This window comes from Semicossyphus pulcher, unplaced genomic scaffold (assembly GCF_022749685.1).
Source record: "Semicossyphus pulcher isolate SPU_LCO1_2020_fin unplaced genomic scaffold, fSemPul1.0.p SCAF_3, whole genome shotgun sequence".
Taxonomy (NCBI): Eukaryota; Metazoa; Chordata; class Actinopteri; order Labriformes; family Labridae; genus Semicossyphus; species Semicossyphus pulcher.
The window spans coordinates 22,474,602-22,501,759 of NW_027211704.1; the positions used below are offsets into that span (position 1 = coordinate 22,474,602).

General features: G+C 42.7%; 2 protein-coding genes across 2 annotated transcripts; one reads left to right on the forward strand and one right to left on the reverse strand.

Moving 5' to 3' along the window:
- rhobtb3 (Rho related BTB domain containing 3) lies at nt 1-22,594 on the forward strand. Its single transcript, XM_069678908.1, has 13 exons — nt 1-117; nt 473-704; nt 1,579-1,771; nt 4,519-4,676; nt 5,103-5,211; nt 7,413-7,608; nt 7,796-7,962; nt 13,763-13,872; nt 15,137-15,242; nt 16,048-16,221; nt 20,503-20,669; nt 20,846-20,942; nt 21,954-22,594. Coding segments are annotated over exons 1-13 (1,830 nt in total). The 5' UTR covers nt 1-115; the 3' UTR covers nt 22,073-22,594.
- On the reverse strand, nt 21,583-26,315 carry glrx (glutaredoxin (thioltransferase)). The gene is made up of 3 exons (XM_069678909.1): nt 26,047-26,315; nt 24,659-24,790; nt 21,583-22,093 (listed from the first exon to the last, which is right to left on the reverse strand). The coding sequence occupies exons 1-2, from the start codon at nt 26,251-26,253 to the stop codon at nt 24,677-24,679; spliced, it is 321 nt and encodes a 106-aa protein (XP_069535010.1). The 5' UTR covers nt 26,254-26,315; the 3' UTR covers nt 21,583-22,093; nt 24,659-24,676.
- Nucleotides 26,316-27,158: the final 843 nt, after the last annotated feature.

The window sequence follows — 27,158 nt, forward strand, 5'->3', positions numbered from 1 at the left end:
GGAGCCGAGCCGCGGCTCATTGCGGAAAAGCCGACTGCAGACTGGCGTGGAGACGCACCGTGAGGGAAACGGGCTCCATAGCGAACAGCAGCGGAACAAAACCGCGGTGACCACAATGTAAGTTGCTCCGCAGCTGCAACTCATTAAGGGATGAGAGGAGAAGGGGCTCCTGGCATGGTTGCATGCTTAATTTTTGTCTCTATCTCTGCTCGAAAAATATAATTACAGCACCGAAAATATTGATCAAAGTGTGTGGTTCATTGAAGGCTACCCTCTCAGGTGTAATAAAGGCCTTGGCAAGCTTCTTCTCAGTCATTTTCAGTGACATAGCGGTGATGCACTGTCTCCGTGATAGACATGAATAATAAGGACCAAAGCAAAGAGAGGTACCACCTCTCCCTCAGTGTGCTACCTCTGGAGCATCATCTGCTTCATTTCAGTCACTCTGAACCACGACTTGTCTGGCTTACAGGTCTATCCACATTGTGGCTCTGGGCAGCGAGTGCCCTGGAGGAGTCGGGCCCGGGGAGGAGATCATGGGCCAGGGGCAGCTGCAGGGAGGCCTGCTGTGGAGCTACCTGGGTCACGGAGCGCTGGTGGGACCCTGCGACCTGGAGAGCAGCCTGCACAACCCGGCCTTTATGGAGTATACGTCACGTGTGTTTGGAGATGTCACTGTGGTAGTTCGGGATTGTCCCAGCTGGGTGAGAGACTGGTGGGGTGTTTGTGTGCAGGAGAGAATGAGGCAAACATAGAGCTGAATGGGGTTCATACAACATTGATATCTTCTTTGCTCATTCATTGCTCCATTGATAATTTGCATGATTAAAAGTAGCCTGCTTTGGCTTCTTTCTCCTACACCTTCCTGCCTGTGTGATACTGAGACTTGACCTGCAGATGAAGGTTAGAGCAGGCCAAGATGGCAAACATACTTGAAAAGAGGTGAAAATTTGCCAGAGCACTGGCATTGTGAAAGAGTGTGCGTCACTTCACCAATATGCTGTTTACTTTTCACTCTGCTTCTGTTACGAACAAGAAGTACAACAATTTAAATTCCAAGGCCACTTGCCTTCCAGCGCTGATTGCAGGCTTAAAAAAATGTCTCTATTCTTAGGAGGACTCTATTTTAAAATGCACCGCACAAAAAGAACCTGATGAAAGAACTTTTGTTCTTAATCGCCAATGAATATGAAATGAAAGCACTGTTATGGTTTTGTTGCAGCACTGTATGCGTCCTATTATAGGGCTGTCTCACCCTGTCAGGGCTGGCGCTGGGGAAAGACTGTCAGTCTAATTCCATGTCTCTTTGTCCTTTTTTTATTCAAATTGCTCACAGCTTTCTGAAGTGTTGTTTTTCTGGCCTAATGAGTTGAATCAGGTTGGTTTGGATTGGGCAAGTAGTCCTGCACAGGTCCTCAGGGGGTAAAGTCCCAAGAGCCACACTGTGTTAATTATTCTTACAGAGACTCAGAGGGGAAGGGTGAGGGTTATCTGAGGTAGGAATCCTGTGCATTGCGTTTCTCATGCCTGTCCTCTAACCTTCTATTTATATTTATTGTCCTTTTGTTGACTCTCCAGGACTTGTTGGACAGCGATTGGGCCAGCGTACGGAAAGTTCTCGAGCAGGCGGACATTCTGGTCATCAAATATTCAGTCACTGATAAGCTGGCCTTCCAGCAGGTGAGGAACGGCTACGCCCCGAGACTCCGCCCGCTCCTGAGGCACTGGGGTGTGCCTGTCATCCTGGTCGCTGTCGGAGCGCGGCTGAACGGTGAGGACGCTTTTTGCTTTGTGATTTTGTTAGACCAGAGTGCAGTGACAACTGATGGTTCCTCTAGCGGTTTGTCATTGTTGTGCACGAACAATGGAGCTTTAGAGGGAACAAATACAAAATGTCTTATTTTCAGCCTTTGGACTTTACGTCCTTAAAGCTTAGGGTTATTGAACTGTTGCCCCGGTTTAGTTTAGTTTGATTTTTGGACAATACCATGATCTCCTTGTTTGGCCAGTGAGATCACCGTCTGTCCTGTGTCCTCTAGTGTGTCCTCCCAGCCCCAAGGAGGATGCTCATGATTATCTCCCCTGGCTGCCTTCAGGCTGTCAGCTCACATGCTCCCTGCAGAAAACCCAACAAATCAAGACATTAAGTTTATTTTTGTCATTCTAAGCTTTGCAATTAGGCAAGCCCTTGCACAGCGCTTAAATAGACTCTAAGAATGGCTTAAAAGCGCACCACAACATGAGTTGCCCCTTCAGCAGGACTTTGTTTTAGCCTTAATAGAAGCTGCTTGACACATCAAGAATTGACACACATGTTTTCCGGCTCCTACTCTGGGTGTATTTTTGCACAAACACTGACCCTTGTTGAATCCAGATGCAGTAAACAAGCTCATCAAATGCACCATGTTGTATTTTTGCACAAACACTGACCCTTGTTGAATCCAGATGCAGTAAACAAGCTCATCAAATGCACCATGTTGTATTTTTAGCTTGTCTGCTCGACATACTTTGAGAACCTGTCAGAGCTGCGCTGCAGAATGATCACAGTGCGAATCAAGTCTGTGCCAGGGAGAGACACACACAGAGAGAGACAGAGGAGGGGAGACAGTAGGTACCTGTAGACCAGAAGCTTTGTTTGTGTTTAGTGTATGACTGCTGTGAGTATTTTCATACTATCCCCTCATGACTGCAGAGTATGATGGTAGAGCTCAGAGCGCTGCCTGCCGCTTGACTTTAGACCACCTTAGGCACAGCGGTGGCAGAGAGAGCGCTGCTGTACGTGCATTAATGCAGCCATTAAACCAGGAGCACAGATTCATCCAAGGGCTTGCACGCGCCCTCACACACACAAACATAGCACTGATATGCCAAGTCACCGCCTGTCAGACGATCATACACACTCTGCTTCGCTTTCTGCCTCTCTCTCTCTCTCACACACACACACACACACACACACACACACTGTCTAGCTCCCTCTCTGTGTCATGCCTGTAGGTTATTAGCAGTATGATTTATCAAATGCCTCGGCACTTAGCTGCATGTCCCGCTCATTCTCTCTTTCTCTCTGGCTCTCTCCTCCTTTGTGCAGTCTTTTTTCTCCTTCAAGCTAATCCCTCCAAATTTCCTGTCTGATTCTGTCTCTGTGGTCCCCATGCACACATGCCACAGGACGGCTGGTCCTAGTGCACGCGCCATTGCACACTTCGTGCATTTAGATGACATGTCTTTTCTCTTGTTGTAAAACGGTGAAGATATACGTTACATAACTCTCAGTGTTAAATTGAAGAAAAACAAAGATCTTATGGAATTTCGGGGAAACAATCATCCTCCTCAGAATGTAAAATGTACATACGCCTATCTCCCTTTTACTGTGTCATCTCCCAGCGTTGCTCTGATTGGTCCAGTCTACAAGTGTATTGACTCTAAGTCATGCAGATCACAACCACCAGAGTCATGGCTTTGTTTATGACTACAAACAATTACCCCCATGTTCTCCTCTGTAGTGTGAACATGACACTGTGACACACAAAGGTCCCTCTTAAACTGAACCTTTAAATCTACTGAGAGCTATTTAAGTCCAGTGTGCAGACTTTTTGTCTTTTGTCTGTCTTGTTTTAAACCAGGTAAGGGCAAGTAACATTCAGGATCAAAATCTTGTGCCTTAAGTCAAATATGACCAATTTCTTGTTTAAGAGGAATATTTTTTTACAATGAACAGCATTAAAGGATATCTATACCAGATATATCAATGGATATTAGGTTTAAAGGGCCAGTTCAACCTCAGCCCTATCATGCTATTATTGGGAGCTAATGCCATTATGGTAGGAAAGAAATGCAGTTTCGCTCTGTGCCTGTGACCCTATCCGCTTCTCCAATGGACCCTGGAAAAGCTCCGCCAGACTACATAAACTCTCGTCATCTGGCAGAGGCCAGGGAGCTCGCTAAACCACACTTCGTCAATTTCGGCAACCCGCCTCCGATGTCATGTCTCGTTTGTCAGGTTTGAAATGTAGACTGCAGACCTGAAGATTTTTGAGACGATCCACCAGTTTCTTGTCGTATTTCGGATTCTGTACCGCTCTGAGCCATTGCCTGCAGCGATCAATGTCCTTGACTGGAAAACGGTAGTATTTCTCTCCAGTGTCTCTCACTGGGCCGTTCCTTTCAGAGGGAGGTGCGCAATGCATGGGTGTTGTAGGAATGTAGGAGGGGGCGAAACCACAAGCTGCAACTTTCTCCACAGCTATGCCGCAAATTTCAAATATTATTGCTTCTATCGATTACAGAGAACACCAGCTTTGACTGACAGTGGCTTTTTCCAGGGGCGAATTGCTCCTTTAATAGCATGGTTGCCCTTTCTATGGACTTCAGTTCACACTGGGTTCAGCCATCCTAAAAAGAATAATGTAATTACAAAACATCACATCTGTATCGCTCTTCATGTACCCTCATGTAATGTTCATTTAGATTCACTTATTTACAGTTGGAATGACTGAAATCCCCCGTCTCTGTGTTCAGATGAAGGTCCACCGTGTACGTGTCCGTTGTGCGCGTCTGACTGGAGCAGCTGTGTGCCCCACAGCGAAGGTCTGCAGCTGTCCCGGGACCTGGGGGCCACCTACCTGGAGTTGCCCTCTCTCAACCATGTGTTTGTGGGCCGCTACTTCGGCAGCGTGGTGAGTGGACATGTCACAAGAGAAAGGGGCCAAAATGACGAAAATGGAATCAGATGTAACGTTAAGACTACTGACTGAATTCATTTAAGAGTTGCTGCATTTGAATAAGATAAAAATGAAAGTTAATATGATCAATGATGAAGTGAGTTTTTTGAACCAGCATCCCTGATAAAATTACCCAGGGACACGCATCTTTTCTGAAAATGAAGATAGATAGATTCTTCCGTTTGCACTCTCTTCCTGTCTGTTAAACTCAATGAACTCTTAGTTTCAGACGTACAATGCTAGTAGTAGTAGAGAAGTGAAGGACAGGGAGCTATGCTGTTGTTCTCAGGAAGTTCTTTCCAAATCTAAGAAGCGCTGATGTAACATGACTATTTCTGTACGTTGCGTTGGTACTAACATGTGTATGTTTGTATTGTTCAGCTGGAGTACTTCATGATTCAGTGTCTGAAACACAAAGCCAAAGAGAGGCCAGAGAAGAGGAGAGGAAATAAAGTGAACGAGCTTCGCCCCCCTCACTTAGAGCAACCAGGTCAGAGGAATACGATGGTACCTAAATACTAATCATGATTTCTTTAAGAGGCCATTTTTTATAGGTTTTTAACCCCATTTTTATTTCAATCCTGGCAGTTTTTTATTAAGTCATTTACATTTATGTTATTAAGAAATGATTGTTGATTTTTTATAGTGCACAGAGATCACTTGAATGGACTGACTGGATTGTTTCTCCTTGCAGCTTACATAGCCACAAAAAGAGCTGAGCACAAAGGTTTTATTGCGATCAATATTCTCTGTTCCACACTGGTTATAAGAAGAGAGACAAAGAGCTAGGTAGACTACTTTTATTTAGTGACGTTTAAATCAATTTAAGGCCGAGCTCTATTCAGCAGCAGACACAGAGCGTTTAGTGGCTCGTTCTGAAGCAGCTCAGGGATTGCAGATGTGCGACTGGAGAGGATTACTCGGTAACTTGATCATTTACCACTTCTTTCTTTAACCAGTTCAGGTACTTAAGTAGATGGAAACCCAGTCAGTAACATCCCTGGTTCAGTTCTTTGTTGTAGGTTTTTAACTTTTGTGTTAAAATGTAATTCACTAGCAAGGACCACACCACGATAATATGCGTTTGAATATTTAATGCAAGTTTTGGAATTATAAATGTTGAGACAAATTTCTGTGAAGGCGATGGGCTGGTCAGGGAGGGAGACTCGGAGTGGGGGTTGCGTCTCAGGCATAATCTACCCGAACCTAGAGTTGGACAGAGACATGAGAGGAGGATACTTGAAGTTGAATAGGAAGGGATGAGGAAGGCGGGTAGATGGATGAGAGGAAGGGAAGGGAGGGTGGGTCGAATAATCTGAGAGGGATGACTGGGTATAAGTAGGCTTGTCAGATGATTGTAGGTGTGGTTTTAGGTGTGGTCCTGCTCCCTAACCTAAGTTAATACATTAACTTCATATCTCAGTTTTGGAAGATTCAATTAAGGGTACAACATCTAATTATTTTTATCAGTTTTACATTGTTTGTTCCTTCAGATATCAGTTTAAAACACTGAACTCAAAACTTTTTAGTTGTAGCAGACTGTGTGTTTGATAAAAACTTTATCAAACTGCCTATAAGGCAAATCAGATTCTATAAACACAAAAGGCTTATAGCGAGAAGAGATAAATGACCACGCTAATCACGATCAAAAGACCCTGAAACACGCACACACACACACACACATTTTAATACACAGCGCGCAGCAGAGACACAGAAACCTTAATTATTGTTTCAAAGATTAAAAGAATGGAGCCAAGCTGGAGCACGCTGCTGCTTTTCCTTTATCCTAATGTCGTAATGTTTTAGTCTGTGGAACTATTTCACCTAATTGGCTTATAGACAGCCTGATTAAATCTGCACACGGCTGCTGTTCCTAACTGTTGGATGCTGCTACAAATTAAAAGCTTGTATGCTCCGTGTGTCGAAATTACACAATTAGAAATGAACTTGGCTTGAAGCAAAACTCACAGACCACAAGTACACTAAGTTGCATATTTTATTTACAAGATGGGATTAAAAGTGTTCTCCTGTCTGCTTCCCCTACAGCTCCTCCTTCTGCCACTTTAGATTGTGTCCACGTGAAATAAAACACCTGAAAATATTTAACACAAACTACACTGTTAAACTACTTCTGAATAATGATCTGACCGCTTTGCTGCTGTGTGTGTCTAAATTTGACGCAGTGACTGATGGCCCTTCTTCCAGCCAAAGAGGTGACAGTGAATTTATTGGTGCCCGTCCAACTCTACTTAGCCCTACTTATGGTGTAGCTTGCATTAAATATGAAGTGCACTGACTCAGGAACAGCACAATTTGCACAGTCAGATCTGAGCTGCCATAAAAAAACGGAGACGAGGTCCTCAGAGGAGCAGTGTGTATTAAGCATGAATAAAAATATAATAGGACATTGATTTGTGAAGCTCATCTCCCTCCCACTTCCTGCTCTGTCTTCCTCGGTGCTTTGTCACCTTTTACACAGTGAATTTATGAAAACATGCATCGCAAAGCCTAGCCTTTCTTGGCTTAACGGTCTCACTTTGACAAATTCATTGCCTAAGACTAGACAGGGCAGTAGATAAAGGGGGAATAGGGTGCTTTGAACATGACAAATGTGGCACAACAGAGATTCAACACACATCCTTCTTATCTTCCTCTGTCTCACCCTCCGTGCTCCCTCTTCCTCCCTCTCAGCCCGTCTTCCCCCTATCCGAGTAGAGGAGTCCAGCTTCTCCCAGGACATGCAGTGGTTGTTGGAGCGTGGCGTGCAGTTCGCCGATGTGGCTTTCTACGCAGGAGACTCTGGCAAAGAGCTGGGGTGGGCGCACGCTGCTGTGCTGTGTGCTGTCAGCCCGTACTTCAGACAGCTGCTCCTGGGGCCCAAGACCAGGTAGGAGAGATATTACCTCGCTCACAGGATTGAGCTTAACAAGCTATTTCACCACCTGAGCCTGTAGCCAGCAGGAGCTCATCTCTCTCTCTCTGCACACTCGTTTTTGGTGTGACTGTGACGGAAATTATGCTGAATTTCATCTGTGGTTGGACAGGGAACGTCCTCAGTCGCGGTGTGTTTGCAGAGAGCGGGATGGAGGCCCACATTCGCTGCTCTCCACCTGGGACGGGGGGATTATTGATGACATGCCGAGATCAGAAGGGCACCTGACAGGACGCCTCTCTCGACTCGTGGTGAAGGACCCCCTCCTGTGCATGTGCTTGTGGGAGACTCTCATGTTCATATACAGAGGTAAAATCTTCTTTCAATTTAACCTTTTTATCTGTAGCACTATGTAGAACTTTTACTGACTGCTGATACTATAATAAGTTCACAAATATGAACACTTAACATGTAAATTAGTTCCCCTATTACTTCATAAATTAGACTAATATGCCGAAAAGGCTCGTTAGGTTCATTGGTGACTCTTGGTGTGAATGTGATCGTGACTGATGGTCTGTCTGTTTGTCAGCCCTGTGATTGACTGGCGTCCAGTCGGGGTTGTACCCAGTCCGTTGATCAATGACAGTTGGGAAAGGCTGAACAGGATAATTAGTATAGACAATGGATGGATGGGATGGATGTCAAAAAAACCTGACATGACACATTGAGAAGCATTGTTCAAATCAGATGATCAAAAGCCAAAGATATTAAATTTGCTGTAATAGAAGTCATAGTCAAAAGCACTCGGGCTATGCTGACAGTATTAAGGTACAACAGTGCTTTGAGCTAAATGCTAACGCCTCTGTGCAGAGGTTAAAGGATTACCATGTTTACCATCTTAGTTAAGTGATGCCATCTTAGTGTGTTAGCATGCTAACATTTGCTAATTAGCATAAATCAAGTACAGCAGAGGCTGAAGGGAAGGTCATTAGTTTTGCAGGTATTCAGTCCTAAACCACGGTATAGGGCAAAGTAAAATTTTGATCTCATGTCGGCATCAGAATGTTGAGTGATAGCAATTGACCCATCGCTGAGTCCAGCCCCCCCTTGGTTACTGTTGCTACGCCTGTCAATCTTTCTATATATACTATAACAGTGAGAGATGTTCCAAGGCAAAATATTGCAAATTTCTGGAAAAATAGAAATAGTTCCCAAATATCAGAGAGAGAAGTCGACAGAAAGGACGACAATACGCATTTATAAGCTACATCCAGAATATAATTTGTCAGCGGAGTGTTGAGAATGAAGACGACATAAAAATCGAGGCAAAAGCTCACCGGTCCCAATGCAAGCACCAGGGGCCCCACGTCTTGACAATTCATGTTTAGGACAATCACACAGGAACAACAATGTTCTTGCACAGGAGGGTAAATCAATATATTGTTTTGTTGTAAGCTAATGTTTAGTTATGACTCCCTATAACTTTTATTATCTAAAATGTTTTAGCCCAGTATTAGCCAAGTTAGTTAGCGTCTTACCTTGGAGGAAACGAAGGACCTTCGGCATTTCTCCTTGTTCTGGAAGCTTAACCTGTTTAACGCCTGGTTACGGTTGCTAACGTAGAAAGGGACAGTGGCTGTTCAAGGAAGGGGTTTAGCGAAGGGTCAGTTCATCATCAGGGGGTCTGTTTCAAATTGTGTTGCAATCCATCTAACTGTTCAATATATTTAACTTGGATTAAAAAATGTCAACTTGTGATGACCAAAGTCTTCAGGGTTCATCCTTTGGACACTGTGGATGTCTGTACAATTTTCCTGCCAATCCATTATCTTGTTGTTGAGACATTGAATTCTGATCTGTAGTAATGGACCGACCCACATTGCCTTCCATAGAGTCATGCAATGACTTAGATAATTACTTGCATTTCTTTTAGTGTATTAAAGGAAATGAATTATAGTCAATGCTGCTAAATGATTTTGGTATTAAAAGTTGCACCAACTTAAATCACAACACCACAATGGAGCATCCAAACCCCACTCATTAAAACCCTCTGATTTCACCAGAGGGAAGTAGCACAAACTGACATGCTGGCACCAGGATCAGATACGGAGGAAGTGCCAGATAGCAAGTAGAGATCAGAATACAAATCTGCCTCCAAAACAGCGGCCAGCGAGCACTTTGTCGAGACAAATCTGGATGTCTGAGTTGGTATACTCCCATCACGCTTGCTGATTTCTGGATGGATGAATTTGTGGAGTTATCTCCTGCTACGAACTGCTCTGTGTGGTGAAATGAATCCATTATTAATAACCTAGTCTTGATGATACCTCCTCTTGGTGCTTCAGTCTTTTTTGTTGTTGCCATATTGGACACATCCCACATATTACAACTGGAGCTTAAATACATCTAAGAGAGGTGGACTGACATTCACAGCATGGGAGCTCCATTCACCCAAAGCAGTTGTGCTTTTTCCAGTAATTCAGATGTGATGATTAATGTCTCCTGGCAGCAGAGGGCAGTTTTCCAGCTATTGGGTTTTGTCCAATGTTCCTTTATGGTGAGGAACAGAATCAGTCAAATTGAAAGTGCTTGATCCTAAGCAACTGTAGTATTTTAATCTGGGACCTGATCATTCGTGGTGTAATACTGTGATCTCTGACTGCTTTCTAACCCACATTTACACTTAGATGCCTCAGGCCAATTAAGTGCCTTCATCTCATCTCGGCTCACTTTTATTTACCATTATGGACACTTGGATGGATTGCTGCGCTTTTGATGTCTTTAAATGAAGAATGAACGTAAATCATTTTAATGGCTGATGGGGTTAGATGAAAGAATCTGCTGCCTGTAACAGTGGCCTCGTATTGACATAAAGAGTTGATGATCTCTGTGATGAAACTGTCATGTAAGATAAACAGCATCTTATATTAACCTCTCCTCAGGACGCATGAAGAGATGCAATGAAAACAGATGTTTTTGCAGATGTTGCATATTGTGGCACTCGCATCAAGCGTGTTCTCCAGTCGTGTATGAAGCCTAGTTAAAGAGCAGTGTGACATCCTCTGCGACTTCAGAGCCTTAATAAAAACCCTCTCGCAGTCTGCAGCGCTGTGCCTGCCGCATGTTAGATCGCAGCTCCTGGTGCATGCAAGAGCTTTCATCATAGGCTGCATATCGTGCAGGAGTCCTTATGGCAAGAAGCTGTGCTCACATCTGATTCACGGCTGCCTCTTTACATGTATGTGAGCAGCACTGATGGTCTGAAGGAAACACTAATGTGCACACTCACACATATTCACCAGAGGCATACACACAAACACATAAGCCGAGAGTGTATGTGTGCTAAAGAAGGCTGAGCGGTGAAGGGAAGAAGATTATAGGGTTAGACTGAGTCTCTGTGAGTGACGGTATGAATAAGAATAAGAGAGCCAGAGTTTGAAAGACGCAGAGTGCAGTGTTTATGTTCGCGCACACGTCTATTAGTCCGTGTGTAGATTTTTCTTTTTGAGTCAGAGAGGAGGAATATGTGAAAGTGAGGAGCGGAAAATTGCGGGTGAAGAAAGGTGGCGGGATGTGAGGGAAGAAGACAGAGAGAAAGTGTTTGGATGGTGGGAGAGCCGAGCACTCGAGCATGCTGTTAATATGTGTGTGTGCATGCGTGTGTAAGTGTGTGTGTGTGGAGGAACATGCGGGCATGTGCCGAGGAGAATGCGAATGTCACGTTTCTACTCACAAAACACTGCAGGGAGTCGGTGTGAAGCCTTGTGTGATGTAATGTAATGGTAACCTTCAACATGGTGGGTCTGGCGATATGTTTAAAGCGGCTGACCTCAGATGCAGCGTGTGCGTTCCTGTATTAGCGGGTTTTTCTTGAATGGACTAATCAGATGTGAGCGGTTGCCCTCCGTGCTCAGAGAAACATTCGGAGCACAGCGAGCCAATGTTCGCAGCAAATCCACAACAAGCTGTACTTTGCTTTCCGAGAGAAGGGACAAAAATCTCCTGCCAGCAATTCAACTCCATTCAATTGTCTGTTGAAGCTCAATTTATTGGCTTGACAGAACACATTTCCATAACAATATCATGTCTCTGTAAACACACAGCGTCACACTCGCGCTCCACGCTCGGGGTTTTTTTGTCACTCGGGTGTGTGTGGACAGTCACAGAGGCCGTGACTTATCCTGTGTGATGTTAACACTGTTGGACTCTGTCTCCTTGTGTGTTGTGCTGCTGATTCATTGAATTTGTCACTTGGTGGCTGCTGTGTATGTGCATGCTTAGCACATGTATTTAAATGTATGACACAGAGGAATAACTGTGTGTAGTGGTCATTCTGGCCTGATTTACAGTCAGATGTTAGACTACAGTCTGGTTATTTTATGGACAAACAAGAGCAAACTGATCTGCTTCATGACCTTGTTGGGAATTGAGTTAGGTTTTCTGTCCCACATATGAAAACATCTACCACTGTATCCAGTATCCATCAGTTTCTGGCGACTTGATTTGTCTGCAGTACATCTCCTGAGCTAATCTGTCACCCCGCCTATGTGGTGTCTGCACCGTGCAGTGTTATTATCCGACATGGCGTATTGAGGTAATCCCTCTATCAGGCCAAATACTGTCATAATGAACTAATGATGAGATAAATCCTGCCCTGTCCAGCTCCCTCCTTCCCTCGGCTGTCTGTTTACGTCCCAGTGCGACCGAGTGCATCACCCTAATCAAGCTGCAGGGCTGTGCAGGCTTCATGAAGGAGTTTACCTCTGAATTAAATCAATGCAGCATGGATGTTTTCCACATGATAATTCGGGACAAAGAGTTGTGTTAATACTTGTCTTGCTGTCTTACTAGTTATTGATATCTTTATTTATATACATGGTTTTTTGCATGGCTTACAAGGGATGCATGATTGTCTGTTGTTTGATCGACACTTTGCAAGGTCAAGAGTGAAATGTCTTGACAACTTTTAGAAGGTTTGTTATTATTATTCATGCAAACCAAGGTCTGCAGAGGATGAATCCCCCTCGACTTAATCTCTGTTGCCCCACCATGAGGTACGCATATGTTGTTTGTAGTGAAATGTCTTAACAGCTGTTGAATTTTAATCACTTTGACCCACCTGAACCTCCCGTTTTTTATTGCAATGTGCATCCATCCATCCACTATCTATACTGCTTAGCCTGTTCAGGGTCGCTGGGGGGCTGGAGCCTATCCCAGCTGTCATTGGGCGAGAGGCTGCCATGTGCATCATCAGATCAAAATTTCAATTTCAATTTGTCAATTTGGTTTTAACCACGTTTGTAATAGTTTGTGTTTATTGCAGCAGAACATAGCTTGTGTTTGGCGTCTAGGCTCCTCCTCCTCACTAATATCTTAAACCCCCCTAGCTGGAGTCTGCAGGTGGATGCTGGGGTGGTGGTGGGGCTGATAGTATGAGCACAGTACTGGTGCAGGACAGCGGTGGCAATGACAGAGCAGAGGGAGAGACTGGAACAGTTGCAGCTTAAAGAGACCGCCAGTTGGGAGAAAGTGTCTGTCAGGTGACTGTGGAAAGTGACGCATGTCAAGTGTGAAATCACGGCAGCTCGAGTTGCCTGCCTGAAGTAGCTCGCAGGCGTCGACTCATGCATCTAAGAAAAAAAAAAAAAGAAGACATTCCCAAGAGCCTCAGCTGTACTGTGTGTCGAGTGCTAATTAGCAAAAGCTTCACTACAATGCTAAACATGTTTAAAATGACCCGCTACACTCGAGCATTGTGACAACACCCGTAATTTAAATGGTGAAATATGGATTGAATGGTATGTTTAGCTGGCTATCAACCTGAAATCCTATGTTGGTGTTAGCTGAAGCTGTTCAAAAATCAGATCTGAATGAAATAAATGAAATATTCATTGACATGATGACTCAGAGGCACATTAATTATTTGCACAGGGTCTTTCCTTTTAACTGTCTTTCTGACTCTCCTGCAAACTTGGCTGGGTGTCCCACCCATCTCCGACATGAATTATATAAGCAGACATATTTTAGAACAAGCCAACTTTGTCAAAAACAGGTCCTGAGTGCTCGACGTAGGGTATGTGGGTGGTGAGAGCTCAGTGCCAGCTGGAGAAAAAAAAAGAGTTTGTCTGTGTGTCTTTTTGTAAACTGTACTATTGTGGATGTTTTGTAGGAGCGTGGGAGTGGGACCACCTCCAGGAGGCCCTGGAGGAGAAGCTGAAGAATTCAATCGCTGTGGCTCAACTTATGGAGCGCATACGATCCCTCATCGGCAGAGACAGGGTGAGCTTTTTAACTTGGAAATCTCGTAAAAATCACTCAGTGTTATTTAAGATTGCATTATCTTACAGCCCTCCCTCACGAAAGGTTAAATGTCTATAATGTGTCAAATCTACTCTTTGACTGTATTAACACGTTTTTGTAGTTGCAGACTAACAGCGCCTTCATTAGCGAGACCTTCTTAAGAAACAGCACTGTGATAATTTGGCCATAATTAGCATATTTGTATAATTACTGCACCTATTACCTCTCAGTTGCTGTGGGAATTAGCACCAAATAAACAAGAGATGCTCTCAAAGGACATAAAACACATCACAAGAACTGAAGAGTTCACACCGGATGAAACCCTACATGTTAAAAACTGCAGCTTTATCTCTCTGTGTCTATAAAAACATCTCTCCATGTTATAGGTAGCAGACATCAGCATTCAGATCATAGTCAAGAGATTTGACATGTCTGACAAGCCTTCGGCACCTTGCATGGTCTGCGAACGCATCTGGATGGACCTAAGTGTTCCACCTGGGGCAGTGTTGAGATGAGCTGACAGCTGGGCCACTTTAACGCGATGAGACGCCCTAATGTCCTGTCAGGGTTTGATCTCGTCTTCAGCAAACACCTTCGGGTCATCTCGCTCTGCGAGGCAGGCTCGAATTTGCTTCCAGGAGCTTTCCATTGATTTAGAAAATCAAAGAGTCTTGATTCTGTTGCTGCCTCTGCTGAACGCTGTGTGTTTGCTGAACGCTCCCTCTGCAGCAGAGCAGTGCAAGAATATGGAGTTCTTTGTGCTCCGCTTGACTGGGAAAGGTCACGTAATGGTAATGGGATGCTTGACGGCACTCGTTTGCGGACTTAACTTACAAGTGGTGCACACACTCAAGACAGCCGGTTTCACACTACTCATTTCGTCTTCTGTGCACTGCAGTGAACTGTTCATACATGTTTAGCATTAGCACCCTTTAAATGCCTAAAATGGGAAGGAATGTGGTAAGAAGAGCACAGTTTGGAAGACCAACTGGTTCTCAGTGTGTTGGCCAGCTCTGTCATGTTGTTCTTGGCATTGCTGTTCAAGTATGTTTGGGCTGCGCTAAGTAAGACTGGCAGAGGTCATTTATATTCCACAGGGGAGGTGAGGGAGATTCACAGAATGGCAATTGTGCTGGTAACTAGTTGCTGACATCCTGCGGAGGAATTTTAACTCTCTCTTTCCGTTTTTCCTTTGCCTGCTTCTCTACTCTGTGTGTGTGTGTGTGTGTGTGTGTGCCTGCAGGGCCCCAGGGACACCCCCAGCGCGCGGGCAGCCCAGCTCGGCCCCCAGACTCTTGTCAACCTCTTCAATTCCCCTCTTTACTCTGATGTCATTTTCATGGTGCAAGGTGGGTCCATGCTAATATGCGGTTTTGACGTCCACACATTGACAAAATGAATGCATCGTCACACATCAGAGGAAGGTCACATTTTATAGCCGTGATTGAATTATGATCTCAGTTCCCGGCCTGGTCATCCATTTGGTCGCTAAATAAGATAAAGCGGTCCGACGGACGAGCCGCCTTCCGCTCCTGTCATGTCTCATCTCAGCAGAAGCTCCTCTGTGAGCTGCATTTAGCCAATTTGCTATTAAAGGATCAAACTGATAAATCCAGATGAATGCCTCGTAGCCGCGCCTCAATCAATATTTATCCCATCAAAAGTGCAGCCAGCTTTTCTGGTCCTTGCGAGTTCAACTCTTGGAGGTCACGGTGTAAATTCCACTATAATATATTATAACATTTTATTTATTTTAATTATGCGAAAGCGCTGATGGAGCGTCAGAGAGCTGTCACTTACTGTTAATGGCATTTAATCACAGCGATTATGTCAGGACTTGTTCCCAGGCTCTTCATGTCATTTGTTTCCTGTTAATTTAAATGACCCATTATGAGAGATCACAACAAGCCACCATTAATTATGTTTGGCCTTAACACTGCTGTGATGTGGCTCATATGATAGTGATATTGCAAGTGTTGAAACAAAATTTGTATGTTTGTCATCTCCAAACGTTTTCATATTAAAGAGTCACCACATTAATTATAAACAGTCCACGCTCAGTAATTTCCCTTCACTGCTCTTTAGGACTTCCATAAAAGCTACTCTCAAATTCCAAACCTCAATGTTAATTATGCATGTCCGTGTGTGTTCAAGGGAGTGTATTGCCAGCCCACAGAGCTGTGCTAGTGGCGCGCTGTGATGTCATGGCGGCCATGTTCAGTGGGAAGTATGCAGAGGCCCGGAGCCGAGTGGTTCCCATCCACGGTGTCTCGTCGGATACCTTCCTGTCATTCCTGGAGTACCTCTACACTGACTCCTGCTGTCCTGGTGAGTTAACTGCACATAACCCTGACGTGTACTCAAGTATACATTTGAGACTACTGCTGTATGCCTTAAGATTAACGACTGTGAGGCGGCACCTCAAACAGCAAACACTCCTCTAATTACAGGCCTAAATATAGTAACACATCTTGTGGATTAATCAAACCCAGTAGCTGGGAGCGATCGCACTGGGAATCCCTCAGTCAGTGTGTGATTCTATCACTTCTCCTTAAAGCTAATAAAAATAGATATTGCTTTGTTTAAGAAAGAATTATAGGTATAAATAGACTGTTGACTGAGATGAAAATAACTTAAGATGCCATGGATCTGACCAATGAAATGAAACAGTCTGTTACAGAAGGACAATGGACCTTTGATTTCATTTTAATGGTCCACAGAAATAACACACTTGAGAGAGGCACTGTGGTATTTTCCTGCAAGGCCTCGCTCACTACACAGCCCCAAAACAAAAGCGCAGATGACAAGTGCCGTCAACCATCTGTGTGACTGCGACATGCTGCCAGTGTGAGTCTCAGGGGTAGCGCAGAGAAAAGCACTGGGCTTAAAATTAAATTAGATTTAGAGATGACAAAATCAACCCGTGGCATCACTGCTTCATCTGCTTTTAACGGTGCCATCTCACAGCCGCAGACGTGTTGTTGTTGTTTTGGTTTCCCTCTGTCACTATCTGTCACACTGCGAGCTGCGTTCTCAAAGTAATTAGCGCTGGTAGTGAGGACAGTGAGCTCTAGCGCATTACATTTTTTAAACTGTGTGTACAACCTTGAAGGTGCACATTTTTAATTAACCTCTACATCAAGTGACTCAAGTGTAATATGTAGGCTTAGCTTATACAGTTGATCCGTCTAGGACTGAACACTCAGCCTGCAGCTCTGAGCATCTATAGCCACTTCAGTTTGCTTTTTGCTCGGACAAACCATAAAAAGGTAGTTCACTCATAACTGTGGGCTGTTCTCGGTCGACAGGCTTGTACCCACCGAAGGCATGTTACCTTTTTAGTGACATAAAAGCTCAGAGTCGACTAAAAATGAAGTAAAAATAGAAAAAAAAGACCCAAATACTTATGTCAAAAGAGTTTTACTATACCAGATATACAAATTGATATTAGGTTTAAAGGGCCAGTTCAACCTCAGTCCTATCATGCTATAATGGGGAGCTAATGCCATTATGGTAGAAAAAAATGCAGTTTTGCACTGTGCCTTTGGAGGACACTGTCCCCTCCCCCAATGGGCCCTGGAAAACCTGTCATCTGGCGGAGGCCAGGGAGCTCGCTACGCTACACTTCCTCAATCATGGACGCCCTCCTCCAATATCTGCAGTGTTTAGTTGTAAAAACCACATACCGTAAAATGTAATAATTTGTTCCGTGAGGTGCCTTGAAACTCTGCCTGCTCTCCTGTCTTCAGATATTCCACATTGATAACTGAGTCATGTCTCGTTCAAAATCGTCAGGTCTGAAATGTGGACTGCAGACCCGAAGATTTTTTATTACTGCTTCTATCGATTACAGAGAACACCAGCTTTGACCGACAGTAGCTTTTTCCAGGGGCGAATTGCTCCTTTTACCTTTTTACAGATGGTCAGAACTCTGTTCAATACTGTGTTTCTTTTTCCTCTGCACCATGTGTAAGTGAGAAATGTTTTGCAAACAGGTTAGCAAAAACAAGTGCATGAGCAGAAACATCTTAAAGGCTTCTTGCTGTGTTTATTTTTGAGTTTTTCTGCCCCCTAGTGCTAAAAGATGACATAATGCTGCTTTGAATGTCAAGCTGACGCAGTCATGTCCAAAGGGGCTTTAGTAGTATTGTGAGTGTGTGCATGTGTGTGTGTGTGTGTGTGTGTGTGTGTTTTTGTATTTTCATCGTGACATGACAAGTAACTGTAATCTCAATTGATCCGGCCTTTCAACTACTGATAATTACAGATTCAGAAAGCACAACAGACAAAATGCAGTGAGCCTAAATTTCAAGAAAAAAAGCCATAAAAGTAAAATCAACACTTGGAGTTAATTATATCGTTGGCTGTCATCTTCCTTTCCAGTATCGTTACATAATGAATCTGCTGAATGTAGAGTTTAGAATAATCCGTCCTGAATAAGCAGCTACTGAGAGCTGAGAATCTCCTTATTTTGTGGCATGAGATGTTTGGATGAAAAGCCTCAACAAGCACCTTTAAGATGCAGCTTAGGTACAAGGAGTGTAAGCAGGCAGCAGTTTCCACAGATACAGCTCCAGGTTGAGTCATGGGAACAGGAAATTAACAACAACAGCTCCAGAGGCTGAAGCCGCTGCACTGTTATGTAAGAGCTCAGCACTCAAGGTCAAAGCAAGGTAACTGCACTCGTACCAACTAAAAGATGAGGTGTCAAATCAAAGGAGGATTTCAGTTACAGTATGAGTAGTATGTGTTGTTACTTATGTTTTTAGATAACTGTGCTGCTCACCTTGTAAGAGACGAACGCAGACATTCAGTGTTCTGGGAGGGAGTGGAGGATGCTGAGAGTGATGGACAGAAATGGCAGAAATCAAGTTACATCAGGAGTTATTTGTTTTGACATTTTGACATTACGTAACAGGACCGACTCCACTTATTTGATGCTTGTTGCACATGTGCATGTAAGGATGTAATTCAACAGCCTGGAAAGAGCAGCGGTAAATTATTGATAAGTTCCAGTCTAAGAGATTTTATTTAAAGCACCGCGCTGAGCTTTAGTCCATGTGAGGATGATGTGTGTTGTAATCATAGAAATCGTGTGGTCTTAGAAAAAGAGTTAAATGAAATCTGTTGGACATCCAATAAAACTGAAACTCTGTAGACAGTGCTGTGCTCAGTCTGGCTTAAAAATAGGACAGTGAGGACAAATGAGGAAGTCATAAATAAATGATGTTTGTATTTTTGGTTTCAGATTGAAAGTCTGTCAGTGTTGTTTTAGGGCTTTATTCTAACAGACGAGGTTCTGATATTTCTTTGAAGGTCTTTGAAAACAATATTAAAGAAGAGTGCTGGAATGAGTTGCACCAACAAGGATTAATTGTTGGTGCAACCCAATGATAAATAAATAAAAAGGTTAATAAATAAATGAATAAAAATAAATATATCCATGTGCTGTCGGGACCTAGGAAGTATGAGGGGGGGCTGGTGGCATAAACCAGATGTGGCATAAAAATTGGAGCATTGGTGGTACTGCTGCTTTTCTTTCACCACCATGTTTGATAGTCGGGCCAACCTTCCTGTTCAGCTTGATAATAGTTTCCTTTGTCAATAGGTATCTTGATTGAAATTCAGCAGCATTGTATAACTCAGTTGGGTCGAGTCTGTCCTTCAATTTCCTTCGAGGAACGTCATTATTTTCCCCAATCCACCTTATAAAAACTGCCGTTTTAAAAGAAACCTCCTCAAGTGTAAGTTTAAAGTTAACACCGGATCACGTTTTAAGTTGGAGTTCAAAGTTTTGGTGCAACAGAATTAAATTAAATCTAGGTTTAGAGTAAAAAATGAAAAGAGAGGTGTAAATTGAATCTCCCTTTAAAAATTAATCCAGCCGACGAGTTGCATGTCTACTCACCTGTTAAAACCAGTTCAATATGTACTCTCCTTTTTGTTCTGTTTTGGTCTCCTCCAACTCTTGAAGGAAATATCTGCTCTCAAGCCAGTTAGCACTCTTTTAATTCTCCACTGTTTTTAGAAGTGATTCACAGTTTGTGTGGTGTTTGAGTTTGTGTAGAGTGGGTTTCTAGAGCGTTTTTTCTGAAAACAGCAGCACACTGCAGAAAAAAGTTGGTGAAAGTGGTTAGAGTGAAGGAAAACTGTAAAGTTGAAGGCCGTAAAGCCAAAACAGTGTGCTGAAAGACGCTACACTGCTATGAGGGGTAGCTTAGGGTGCTTAGGGTGGTATATTTTTTTCCTGTAAGATATTACATTTTCATACAAAACCATGTCACTGCTGTTTCCTGTGCAAATAACCTAACTTTTTTCTTATTTTTGTAATGTTTGGTTTTAAATTGCTCATGACATGCAAAATAGACAAAAATGCCTTAATTTTATTAGATGGCTGTTTTGAGTGTCATAGGACAATTCTGACGTCCAAACAGATTTTAACACCTGTAATTATAAATCAGCATTTAGATTTTCTGAAGGCCATCCCTGTTTACAAATATGTCCAGCAGTTGTACCAATCTGTCATAAAATGTAATCTACATGATGTTATAACAGTACCTTGTGCGTGAACAGTAAATGACACTGTGCCGTGTGTGTTTGTGTGTCCAGCCAGCGTGCTGCAGGCCATGGCCGTGCTGGTCTGTGCCGAGATGTACCAGGTGAAACGTCTGCAGCACCTGTGTGAAGTGTGCGTGTGCGCTTACCTTCAGAGCATGCCCAGTAGAGAGCTGTCATCGACGGGTATCAGCGTGATTCGACTACTCCGCAGGGCAAAGGTCAGTACAACTTTGTGTGGATAAAAAGCGGCAAGAAGGATTATTTAAAAATGCTGCGTTTAGCATATTTTACCTTGCAATAGCCCGAGGCTATCTGCAATCATTTTATCTGTTAAAAAGCATTAATCCTCATTATTATCCTTCTTATTTGACATGATATCTCTTTAAATTCTCAGTGCCACAACGCAGAGCAGCTGTATATCTGGCTCCTTCACTTCATCGCCAACAACTACCTGATCTTCAGTCACAAACCTGACTTCCTGGAGCTCTCAGGTCAGTGTGTGGATATCTAAACACAGAGTAAATGTCCCGACATATTCTCATGCAATGATTGTGATGCAAATGTCACATGGGCTGCACTGTGAAAGCACAATTAAACTGCTGGTTTCAGCTTGTGAGCGGGCTTCAGACTTCATTCTAAAAATAATAAAGTCAGAGTGCCTCCAGTGTTTTGTGGATGTGCTGTATGTTTCCTCACAGAGCATGAAGGTTAGGCTGCCCCTCTCTCTGATATTTACTGTGAATGGAGTTCTCATTCTTGTCAAATGGCCAACTAGATGGAAAACACATAAGGTGTCATCAAGGTGACCAGCCATCTGCTGTCAATTAAAATGAGTCACTCGTAACCATGATGTCACTTTGACAGATTTGGACTATTGAATGAGACTAATTTGATGTTTTTCTGAGCTTTATGTATCAAATATGCTCTTTGAGACCTGTGAAACCATCTGTATCCGATGTTATCCTGCATTTAAGCACAGTATGGCAGCATTTATATAAGGCTTTGTTAGCCCCTCAAATTAATGCCTCATTATAGTATTCTTAATACTATAAGTTCAAGCGCATAGTTAATATGGTCATATGCATTTAATAGGCAATATAAGCACACTTAAACACTAATTACAAAGACTAATTGCAGCATTGCACCGGTTAGTAGCAGGAGCTTGTTTTATTGACATCATTTTTCATATAGACAAGAATCATTAAAGGTCATTGGACGGGTACTGAAGGGCACAAGTGAAGTCAAAGGCCAGAATAAATATACAGCACATGATCGATCATCATTGGTCTTTAGCTGCTTGGTGTTGTAAACAACATCTTATCAGATATTTCAGTCTTGTTGGCTGCGTTCATGGCAACAGTCCCAGGGGGTTACTGCTGTATGCGTTTGTGTGACCGCGTGCCAAGTGCAATAAATCTTAGTGTAACAGTTTATCAGAATAAAATGCCATAGTTGCGTTTGCAGCAGAACACAGTTGTGATTTGCGTTAGTGTGTGTTGCAGAGGAGGAGCGGGAGCAGGTGGAGAGGCTACGTTGGCCGTCCAGAGGCTACCTGCAGGAGCTCAGCGAGTACCAGCAGCGGCGACGCAAACTACGCAAGTCCCGCTGCATAGTCATGTGACCTCACCTGGACGCCAACAACCTGTGGATGACAGGGCAGGGGGAGCAGAGGAGGGAGAAAATAATGACACAGAGGGAGACGATGGAACACCTGAAGAAACAGAAAGAATATATGTTCTTTTTCTGTTAGTCCTGCTGGATGACGGGCTGATTGGGACGGACACTGTCGCAGAGGAAAGCGTCATTAGACTCCTTGAGCAGTGACTTACACTGCACTGACGGGCCTCTCTCCCCCCCAGAGGAATAACTGTGCGTCCTTAGTTTAATGACTATTTCATCACAGGCAATACAAAATGACTATTCCTTAAAATCCAATATGAATTTAAATGACTGTCTGGACACTGGCCACAGGCTCTGTGGAGATTAAGTTTCTATTGGGGGTGCAAAATGGAGAATTTCAAAGAGGAGCAGTGACATAAAATAGCTCCATAACGAGACAGATATATCAAAGACCACACATCTGTCGGAACATAGACCAGGATCATGTGAAAACTGCTTCAAGCTACAATGACGGGTATTTTGACTTCAGGTTGCGAAAGCAGGAAGGAAACTGCGATTAAGTGTTTTCTACCCGGCGCCAGAGGAGTCTTGTGACAGCTGGTCACAGGACTGATCCGTCCGTCATGATGCATCTGTGTTGGATCTAAAAAATGTGTGCACATGCAGCCTTTCATAACCTGAAATAACTCTTGAGCCTCAAACTTGTAAGTGGCACGATCAGTATTTCAGCCGAGTGTTGACCCACATGAACACCGAGTGCTGAGTAATAATTCTTCTGGTAGCGCAGTCATGCTCATTTTCATCTGTAGTCTGACAGAAACTCAGATTAACTGACAAGCAGGACCAATTTAATTACAGTTCTTTTATTACATTACTTCTCTGTCTGTGATGCTACACCAGGACAGATTGAATTACCATGCGAGATTGAATATATTTCAGTCCTAGTCTGTGTCAAACTAATCTCAAAGCCTTCAAAATAAACTACACATAGCCTGTATTAAAATCCAGTGCTCTGTGCACCAAATCCAATACAATTATTACTCAGTATTGAATTTCATTTAAAGCTGGTCTTTCACACCACATTTTCTTTGCAGGTTGACATGAAATTACGTTGAAACTATTCCTGATTTATCTGCAATAACAAATAAAGCTCTGTCTCTGTCTTTCACGTGAAAGGGTAAAAGCCTTTTGTAGCATTTACGTGTACAGAAACGTGTAAAGATTCAGGAAAAAAAAAAGAAATATCATGAAAATAGGTTGGTACACTAAAAACCACAATGCCTCTGGATGGGTACACAATATTTATTTATCCTATTTTTTAATTTAAGATGGTTGTTTTTAATCATAACTAGATTATGATTTATTGGTGCTGCAATTATTTTTGTAAACTGTTGTAAACTGTATGTGGACATGATTATGACATTATTTTTTTTTACATTCAGAGTAGAGACAACTGGGTCGCACTATTTTACAGTCTACAGTTTCACTGCGATTTACACAAAGAGCCAATACAAGATGACACTACAGCAGAATTTGTCGGGTAAATATTAAGCAAAATTGAACATTAAATTTGACATTTAGCAGGTTTATTTTTTGTTGGCTCATTTTGTTTCAGTTTATAGTATTCGGTATTTGCAGTACTTGAATCAGGGTTGCAGCAGCAGGATGCACATATACACGATAAAACAGCTGCCACTGTGAGATCCTGGATGTTTGCAGGTGATATCAGATGACACCTGGTGTATATTCAACCTGCTGCTGCAGCACAGAAATCAAAGTGTGTCTGCTGAGAAATCCTCCACTAATTCCCACTCAGTAAATAACAGATGAAAAGCTGGACTGTAAAACAAAGTGTACTCCAGTGCTGCATTTAAACCCAGTGTGTGGAGACGCACACGTGGCTCCACTGGGTTGTGACTGTACAGACTGTAGATAACATGAGGTCTGACTTTAAATAAAGACATGTTTTAGAATGACTCGATGTGTGTCTGCACCCTGCTGTGCTTGTAGAGGTTCAGTCGAGTGTGCAGGTTTGTGTGGATTTTGACAGCAATCATTTTTACACCAAAAGTTTCTTCTTCCTGTGTGCCGTCAAATTTTTGTAAGGGAGCTAACTTGGGTTAAGATCTGCTAACTGTGAAGGCAATAACATACAATTAACATTATTTTCATGCTCATCAAATCTGTCAGGAACCCCTCGGGCCCTGTGCGGAGGCGTCTGCATTCATTAGATTTCTTTACACAGTTATTGAGGTGTTTCCTCCAATTTGGCATCCATCTGTGTGGGCCTCGAGCTAATTCCCCCCCCATATTACCACTGAGCAGCAATTACTTTTTATCTCTTTGAGCACCACCTCGGGCATCTTACATCCCTTCATTTATTTATTCCTGCACTAATGAGAGCTTACTGTTACTAATTCATGCACTTAATGACTTGCTCTGGGTCTTCTGCAGGGCAACACCCACCTCCTTTTCTCACCTGTTTTTGCAGATGCTTCCCCATACTACCCCTCCTCCTTCTTTCCACAGCTTTTTCACTCTGCCTTTTACTTTATTTGAGTGTGTCAGCCTGTTTGTTGTTCAGTACCTGAGGGTCTGCAGTGGGTCACTGCAGGGCTCCAATAGACTGCAGCATGGTCTCTAGTTTACCACTCTTATGCAGTGCCGCCACATCGCTGCCGCCTCCAACGCACTCCTCCCCGATGAACACCCGTGGGACCTGCAATCAAATCAATACAAGAACAGAAGCAATTGGAAAATGTGCAGCCATTGATTTTTTCAGTGTCCTAAGTTAAGTGCATATGTAAGCCATTTGTCCTGTGCTTGAGTCATTTCTTTTGGTGCCACGTTTAACTTTCATTCTCTTCCACAATTATTTGACAGCTTTAGTTACAAGTTACTTACAAATAAAGATTTTTTACATACAAATCATTTGGGGAGCTTCTACAATTGTTTTTGTCATGAATAAAACTACCCAACAATATACACTAGTTCAGATGAAATAAAAGGTCTATGAATCATGCAGTCATTTTACAGGAAATTAAAAGGCAGATTTAAAGCAACTGTGATGAACTTTCTGTTTGTGTTGATTTTGGCACCCCCTGTGGACAAAGCCGTACCTCTTATCTCTTTGCTGATTTAGTTCTATATGAGCTTAGGTGATGGTTTTGAACAAAAAATATCATCCTGCTTTCTTTAACGCACTATTTGTCACTTTAAATTTTTGCCCTGGAAAATGTAAACAAAGGCAGCGTGCAGTCCATCGCTTCGTCTGACACCTAGCAGGTTCAGGCATTAAAAATAACTATATAGAAATAATCAATCTTGTCGCTGATGGTCTGGTTTGCTTTTGTAGCTCACATAGAGTAATCAGAATTAATTTCAGTCTGTTTCATAACCAGTGAAAAACTCCTCACAGGAGCTTTAAATATCATTTATATCATTTTCAATGCAAAATTATCAAACATCTTCTGGTTCCAACTGATCAAATGAGAAGAATAGCTAATTTTCATTATTTGTAGTACTTTATGTCATACTACACATAGGTCTATATACTCCAATGATACTCGAATAAAAAAGAAATCCAATATTAAATGATAATGTTAGTTTAATGTGAATGTTAATATTAGATCATTGGGATGTTATTGCTTCTGGTTGTCCATTTCCTCTTAGGGAAATCCCCGATTTATTTCATCATGATTTATTCTTATATATGGCTTTCCTGGGAAACTGAACTCCTAATAAACAGCGTTTTAATCAGAAATGTTTACATCTTCTAATCGTAGTTTATGTGGCAAGGACGTTATAAAAAGATGAACAAGCTACACAGCTTGTTATTAAACTGAAGTCACCCTTTCCTCTAATAGCTAGACATGAAAGTGATTCAATAAAAACATGTTAAGTCTTTAAGTCCACGCAGTTTAAAGTAAAAACTCTTCCATTGTTAACAGTATGACAAAGCAGCTTTCTGTTTACCGTGCGGGCTCCGGTGAGCTCCAGGAAATAGTCCTGCATGCTGCCCATGTCGCTGCGTCCACTGATGTCAATGAACTCCAGATGTCCGGGCTTAAACTTGTATTTTGACAAAACATCTTTGGCCGTAATACAGTAAGAGCATGTGGGCTTGATGAACAGCACCACTTTGTCTCCTTTAATCTTAGTTTGAACAAACTGCTGCGCCATTTTGGGTCGGTCCGTGGAGTTGTCAGAAGATAAAAGGGCGAAAGCTGTATATGATCGCTCTGAGAGTGCTTTGTCAATTATGTCAATCTGGATGACGTAACGTGGAAGCGCCGCCCATTTTTAAAGAGACAATACACACTCACGCACAAGTTAATGATTTTTGTTTTTACAATAGTAATGGTGTAAAATAGTAAGTGTTTAAGACTAAGTGATTAGAGCAGATATACTGCTTAATACGCAGTGATACTGTTGGACCCCTAGTTACCCCCACATCCCCTCCCTCCCAATTGTTGTGTAGGACCCTAAGACAACAAGGTCTCTATAAAATACATTGTGCAAGATAGATTTATTATTTGACCACAGACAGCTAAAGTAGGCACATATGCTGGAATGATACTTTCTGACAATGAGTTTTCTGTATTTAAATTTGTGGTAATTGTGAGCTGAACCTTAGCTAAAATGATTAAGGCCTTAACATTTGACACAAGGCCGCTTTACACGGCAAGGTTACAGGATGAGCTAATAATACAGAAATTGCTTTTGTTGATATCATAATGACATGACAAAATTATCTTGAATATTTTTAAATGAATGGTAGGACCAAAGCTGATTAGCATACAGTGAACCTGGGAAAGTTTAGGTCTGGGGCCGCTTTGTCAAATTGGCAATCAAGCCTTGAGAAGTAAAGGTCTCATTGTTTTTTGCAGCTGGAACACAAAGCATGTAAATAAGAAGTATGATGATATCAGAAAGAAGTTATGATTAAGTTAGCTATTAAGGAAGTTGTTGTCTTCATTGCTTAACAACCACAGTACCCAATGAAAATCCATCTGATGTGACTCAGGCAGCAATCACTCAATTTTATTCCTGTAAACAGCTGGCATCATGTGTTTCCTGGAAGATAG

Bases quoted from the DNA above. Each gene is read 5' to 3' on its own strand.
- glrx (XM_069678909.1), bottom strand. From the start codon at position 26,253: ATGGCGCAGCAGTTTGTTCAAACTAAGATTAAAGGAGACAAAGTGGTG. The intron at 24,791-26,046 runs GTAAACAGAAAG...ATTTGATTGCAG, and splicing joins AGCTCACCGGAGCCCGCACG to GTCCCACGGGTGTTCATCGG.
- rhobtb3 (XM_069678908.1), top strand. The intron at 13,873-15,136 runs GTGAGCTTTTTA...GTGTGCCTGCAG, and splicing joins CCCTCATCGGCAGAGACAGG to GGCCCCAGGGACACCCCCAG. The intron at 20,670-20,845 runs GTCAGTACAACT...TTAAATTCTCAG, and splicing joins GACTACTCCGCAGGGCAAAG to TGCCACAACGCAGAGCAGCT.